Source organism: Vicia villosa, linkage group LG1 (assembly GCF_029867415.1).
Source record: "Vicia villosa cultivar HV-30 ecotype Madison, WI linkage group LG1, Vvil1.0, whole genome shotgun sequence".
Lineage (NCBI taxonomy): Eukaryota > Viridiplantae > Streptophyta > Magnoliopsida > Fabales > Fabaceae > Vicia > Vicia villosa.
Window position 1 is genome coordinate 154,053,795 of NC_081180.1, and position 6,821 is coordinate 154,060,615.

Consider the following 6,821-nt stretch of genomic DNA (forward strand, 5'->3'; position numbering starts at 1 on the left):
AAATACAAACCGCAAATCAAACCAACTACATCCGAACCATTTGAGATTTTTTACGCTTTTAATTTAATTTAATTTGATTTTATAATTTTCTATTGAGCCGGTTTGGTTTTAAGCACTCCCACTTAAACCTTTATCACTAAGCCAGACACATTTTTGTTTATTTCTATTTGAGGTAGGTAGAACCATTTTTTATCATATTTCATCATAAAATATCAAAACATAGATTAATTGTTGATAAATAAATTACAATTTTTTATTAAAATTCATTCTTCTTTGATATTAAATGTAATTGTAACCCAATTCAAGTGTTGAATTAACTAATTTATACCGGGGTTTCCTCAAATTCACCTAATCAAACACAAAATACAGACAAAAAAAACTCAATTTCATGATTTTTTTTTTCTTACATCACATATCGCCAAACCCCGGAGAAAAAAAACATACACACTCAAATCAAATGTGAAATCATACCCAAAACCCTGACAAAAACTCCGCCAAACACAGTTAGCGTTTCACAGAGTGCCCAAACATCACTCAAATCACATATTCAAGAGTACCAATTCATGAGGCCGAAGGTGAAACATCCGAACATCGAATTCGCCATTTTCTCTTTCCTTATTTTTTTACACTGATAGTGTATTTTTTTCATTGTAATCAGTGGCTAGGAAGTGTTAGAAGCTACGCGAAGAATCTCCGCATTGATGGAGTGAAAGATACCATAGCTATTGCTTCCGGTAAAGGTGGTGTCGGCAAGTCCACAACTGCCGGTAAAAAATTTTCAATTTTTCTCTTTATGAATTAGTTGAGTTTTGTTGGGAATGAATTGATTTGATTTGAATTTACAGTGAATTTAGCTGTTACACTTGCTAGTAAGTTTCAGCTGAAGGTTGGTTTACTTGATGCTGATGTATATGGACCCAACATTCCTATCATGATGAACATTGACACAAAACCTGAAGTAAATCTCGGTATATATCTTTTGATATTTTGCTATAAAGCACGAACACAGACACGGGCATTAGACACGACACTGATACTAGCATATAGAATTTGGTAAAAGCTTTGAGAAAATGAAAGTGATAGGATGTATTGTAGGAGTGTTGGAAATTGGCGCACTTTTAACCTACAGAATCGATGTTAACCATGTTTGCTTTCCTGTCAACATACAAGCAATTGTGGCGATGATACTAGAGCAATAGGAACTGTTTGACTGCTTTTCTTCTAGATGTTAATCATGTTATATGATTAACTGTAAAATGCTAACTACTACTCAATTAATTTCTCAGGCATTTCGAGCTTGATAAACTTATCCGTTATAATATTTACTGATTATCATAAATGAAACTGCACTCAATAAGGTTGTTTTAAATCATCCACTTCATTGATTTTTTTGGATTGGATGGAATTCAATACATAACTAGAAGAGGAGTACTAGCAATCCACTCTTCTCAACACATGGTTTAAAATTGCTACTTATAGATAAAATGCTTATTAAGCTATGTTTGATGGCTAAGTTCCTTCCATCTTCCATTTCAGTCCATGCCAATAATTTTCTGTTCGCATAATTTCAGATAAGAAAATGATTCCTATTGATAGTTATGGAATCAAATGCATGTCAATAGGGTTCCTTGTGGAGAAGAATGCCCCAATTGTCTGGAGAGGTCCCATGGTATGCCTGTAACTGCTCTTTCCCTTGATTCTACTCCTTTTCGCTTTCATTGACTAATTATTGCTTCATCTGCCTTCAACAACTTTAGCTCTTGTTTAATGGAACACATCGCAGAAGATTTCTTATTGAATAAATCTGCTTGCAAAATACTCACTTCAATTGTATTTTATTTGAATTTCTATTGTTGGATTATAATATAGGTATCGAATGCTCTTGAGAAAATGACAAGGGGAGTTGACTGGGGTCACCTTGACATTCTAGTGATAGATATGCCTCCTGGCACCGGTGATGTCCAGATATCTATGTCTCAGAATCTGCAATTATCAGGTAGTTAACAATTTAGGAATCTCAAAGATATCCTTTGAAATTACCTTTCCTTATATAGTTTCCATACACTTAATTTTTTTTTTCTTTGCTTATCTTTTGTCATGGCTTCTTGTATGGTAGGTGCACTGATTGTTTCAACTCCTCAAGATGTTGCATTAATGGATGCAAGGAGGGGTGTACAAATGTTCAATAAAGTTGATATTCCGGTATAATATTCACTTGGCGTATTTTTTTACCTATATGAGTTTTTGTTTATAAGAACGTATGCTATCTAGTAGCACTACAGCCCTCCTACGATACTACCTCGTTAGGTTGTCTGAAATCCCAATCCTGCTGAAACAAGAGATTGGATTTTATCGAAATAAGAGTTTACCCATTGATTCCATGGATTTAGAAATCCTATTGGCTTAATTCATTTAACTAATTATGTTGCTAAAACTAATTTAAATAAATATGAAAAACATACCCATGGTCTCAAATATTGGGGAACCATATTCATATGTGCTTTTATGATCTGTTTTGAGGCATGTGTTTTTATTTATGTCACAGTACATTGATATATCAGCCATCTTCTGATTTGGTGTTCACATATCATCTGAAAAGCATATGAATGCATCCCACCTTTAATTTCTATTAATATGAGAATTCTATCTGTCCTTACAGATTTTGGGAGTTATAGAGAATATGAGCTGCTTCAAATGTCCACATTGTGGCGAACCTTCTTATATATTTGGAAAAGGAGGGGCTAATAGCACAGCCGCTGAAATGGGATTAGAATTTCTTGGCGAGGTATGCTGATTATCTGTATGTAGATTATGCATTTTAAATTATAATTTTGCAGATCTTTGGACTCTGTTGAAGCAAGCAATTGGACTCAGACTTGTTATCATTTTTAAAAGACAACTGATCACTTTTTTACTCTTTTTCTGATGTTACTATAAAAGTTATCTTTTAGAATGTCGGTGTTTAACTATATAGCTAATGTGTAAAGAAAATCCTCCAATAAAATTAAATGATGCCGGGGTTACTTATGTCTCTACCTTAGATTTATTTTTCTCCCAAAATTAATTAAGGAAGACACAGTTAATGTGAATTTGTTATTGAGTTTGTGAGAACTAAATTGAGAGATCGAGGAGTTAAAAGTCAACATTATTCTTTTCTTCTAGATGAAATATAAGATAATCCCTAGAACCATTTTCTCGTTTTACTGGGTTGCTGCTATACACAAGCAGTAAGCAGTTTGACATATTCTTTGATTGTGCTGTGCGTACTGATTTTGCACGGGAGACTTCAAACTTGGTACTTGGTAGAGGGTTCGTTTTTTTAGGGGGTTGATTTTACTAATTGAGAAGAATAATTCTCTTAAGTTACTGTGTAATATGCATGCCTTAAATCATTGATAATCAAAGCAACCTCTTTCCCGAATCTTAAGATTTGCAAAATTTAGTGTTTCTGACAAATAATTTTCATCTATTGATTATTCAAGATACCACTGGAAGTGGGGATCAGGGAAGCTTGTGATCAAGGGCACCCAATAGTGTTGGCAGCACCTGATTCTGTAGTTTCTAGAGCATATGGCAATATTGCTGAAAAAATTGTTCAGAAACTCAAAGAGCGACAATTTCATCCAGAAATTATACTATGATAACTCTCCGGTCTGTGAACAAGAGAAAGGACCAACCTGGCTTCCCTTATGCTGTTTACACCAGGGTTTGACTACCACTAAATTTTGTTGAAATTGCAGCATGAGATGCAGGCCTGGCATATGTTACAGGCTTGTAGATTCAGGTATTTTCAATTTTGTTTAATAAGCTGTTAGTGGTTACTTTGACGTCACATAGTAGGTGCTATCAAATTAGCAGTTTAATTTAACTTCAACTTTGAGGTTAATAGGAATTGGCAACAGTGTTTTGTGATGCCATTCACTGAGGGTCATTGTATAACCATATTATTTTCATGTCTTATAAGAATAAATCTAGCCATACAGTCACTACCACAGGTAGAGAATATACTACATCTACCATGTTAAGAATATCATATTCTCAGTATTTTCTTTGACAATATGTTGCTCTTCCTAAAGATAATTTTCCCGCAATGCATCCAAACTAACCACATAAGATGACAATTTAAGATTTGTTTATTTTGTGAAAATATTTATGTTGTATTTTTATCGGAACGTTGTTGTTCCCTCTATGCTCTACATTCGTAATAACGTCGTTCAATGATCACCATAACTCTGTTGTGATTTCACTCCCTGAAACCTCCTTGCAGCATTAGTGATTACCCACCTTCTTGAGCTTGTTGTAATTCCAGTTATAAACCTCCATTCTTCAAATAATTATCACCTTCAAGTTTCCACTCGAGGAGCATGTGAGAAACTGATTTTTAAGCAGAATTGAGGTTGTTGAGTGGGATGAGAAACCGGTTTCTAAGAAGCATCGAGTTTGTTGAGTGTAGAAAAGAATAGGTACACTGATGGTTTAGTAAGTATGAGTGGTAGGCATATCATAAATATGAAAGGGTTATCGGAGCACTTATTGAAATAAATGTTTATAAAAAAGCTTGAATAAATTATTTTTATAATAAAAAATAAAATAAAATTCTTTATACATATATATATATATATATATATATATATATATATATATATATATATATATATAATAATTTGTTTTTATTAGCTATCTTACAGAATTAAAAAAAAATAAGAAAATAAATTTATGAAAATATTTTAAACTTGTAATTAAACAAATTTATGACTGTGGCTAAAGAGCCCTAAATCATTACTAGATGGGGAGTGCATTGAAGTTTCAAAGGTAATAAATTAAGGGAATTTCTTTGTATTCCTTTATGGGGTGAATTTCATCTTTGAAAATTTCAAAATGTCTTTCAGGGATGCATCTCCGAACGCACTAATTTTTGAAGATTTTTTTGGATGAATTCGGAGATGTATATCGAAGATACTATTTTTTTTTTTTTTGGATTTTTTTGGTGAGTTCAGAAATGTATCTTCGAATATACCATTTATTTCAATTGTCATCAATTTCTCAACAAAATTAAATAAATAGAAACAATTTTTTTAAAAATAGAAATATTTTACTATTCATATATTTATAAATATTATTAGGGGTGTTCGCGGGCCGGTTTGGTTCGGTTTTAAGAGAATCCGATGTCCGAACGGATCAAAAATATATGGATTGGTTTGGATTGGATTTGCACATTTTTGGGATAAAGCCCAAACCGAACCAAACCGAAAAACAACGGGTTGGTTTGGGTTGGATTGATTGGATACACTAAAAACAAATGTGCACAAATATTTTTTAAAAATATCTAATTTACATCAACTAAATTTTAATAATAATATAAAATTCCTAATTTTTTCGTTTCTCCATATAGATCGTGAATGTCACAAATGTAATTTCATTTTTTCTTCTTGAAGTTGAATACTTTATATTAGTTTCTATGATAATTATGATATAAATTATACAAATTAGTTATGGTTGGTTCGGGTGGACGGGCCCGCGGGTAGAGTTTTGAAAATCCAATGCCCGAACCAATTAACATCGGGTTTCATTGGTTTGGTTCGGTTTTTGTCCGAACTAAAAAAATGTCCTAACCAAACACTATGGTTTGGTTTGGATTCCGGTTTGGTTCGAATTTGTCCGAACCAATGAACACCCCTAAATATTATCATTATTTTCTATAATAATTAATTATTGTAACAAAATTAAATCAATAGAAACAAAAAATTTCTTAAAATAGAATTTTTTTTATTTTTTCTATAAATATAAATAGTATTATATTTTCTATAATAATTATTATTACTATAATTATTATTTTCTAATCTCACTAGTTAATCAGAACCAGAAGGTGGGCATGCGGCTTCGAGCTTAATGTTGGTGATGAGAAGGAAGAGGTGTACCTGCAAGGTACTCCGATGTTGAAGTAAGTAGAAGCACATATACATTTGAATGTTTTTAGTGTTTGAATTCGAATTACCCGACCCTCTCAAATGAGAGGGTTTATATAATACCCCAACACTTGGCCATTGGTCCATATTTAGGGCTAGATCGAGGATCCAAGATCAAAATGCGTGACTGTCAGGAATATAGGAGTATATTTAGGAATCCTGGGAAGCTGTCTGAAACTAGCCGTTGGTTCGGCAAAGACGTACTTTTGGGTGGTAGAGGTGCCAAGCGAGCGGAAGGCCACTTGTACCCAATTAGGGGCAGAGTGGATGTCTTGCTGTTGGCCCAGACGGAGGTCCGGCTGGGGACAACGATGGTCTGATGTCCTCGTGTCAAATGAAGATGCGTCCTCGACAGAGGGGCAGGAGGAAAGGAGTTTCCATTTTCCCTTGGGTGGTTAGGCCTAGGCTATTGGATCGTTCTGATGCAGAAGTGGATTGAGCCATGTCTTATCATTGGGTCAGTCCGGAACAGGAGCCCCCCAAGTGATTACTCCGAGCATGAGAGCAATGGCTTAAGAGCAGCCCTTGGCCTAGGGAGAAACAATGTGCACGAATGATGCCCGCTACCCGAGGGGGTGTTGCCTCTTTAGGCTTTTCGAGGAGGAAAGATTGCTGGGAGCCTTAACGTCGACGCATATGATCGATTTGCAGGGAGTTGAATAGTTGATTGGATCCGAAGGGATAGCGTTGCACGCGTGCATCGAGCCATGCATTGCAGTCAATGTGCAATGATGACTAGGCTAGACTAAGCGTGTGCCCGCGCACGCGTTATTAGTGTCTTCTATAAATAGGAGGGAGCAGATTTCAGTTTCACCTTCGCTTCTCTCTCTTCTCATCTCTCCCTGCTCGTAGCTC

General features: G+C 34.7%; 1 protein-coding gene across 2 annotated transcripts; it reads left to right on the forward strand.

Annotated features, from left to right (window-relative positions):
• Positions 1–340: 340 nt before the first annotated feature.
• LOC131619277 (iron-sulfur protein required for NADH dehydrogenase, mitochondrial-like) lies at positions 341–4,057 on the forward strand. Of its 2 annotated transcripts, XM_058890390.1 has the most exons (8): positions 345–575; positions 659–767; positions 846–968; positions 1,572–1,669; positions 1,870–1,996; positions 2,117–2,202; positions 2,660–2,785; positions 3,483–4,057. In XM_058890390.1, the coding sequence occupies exons 1-8, from the start codon at positions 564–566 to the stop codon at positions 3,639–3,641; spliced, it is 840 nt and encodes a 279-aa protein (XP_058746373.1). In that variant the 5' UTR covers positions 345–563; the 3' UTR covers positions 3,642–4,057. The 2 variants fall into 2 exon arrangements, with proteins under 2 accessions (XP_058746380.1, XP_058746373.1); XM_058890397.1 differs by lacking the exon at positions 846–968 and having other exon boundaries at positions 341–575.
• Positions 4,058–6,821: the final 2,764 nt, after the last annotated feature.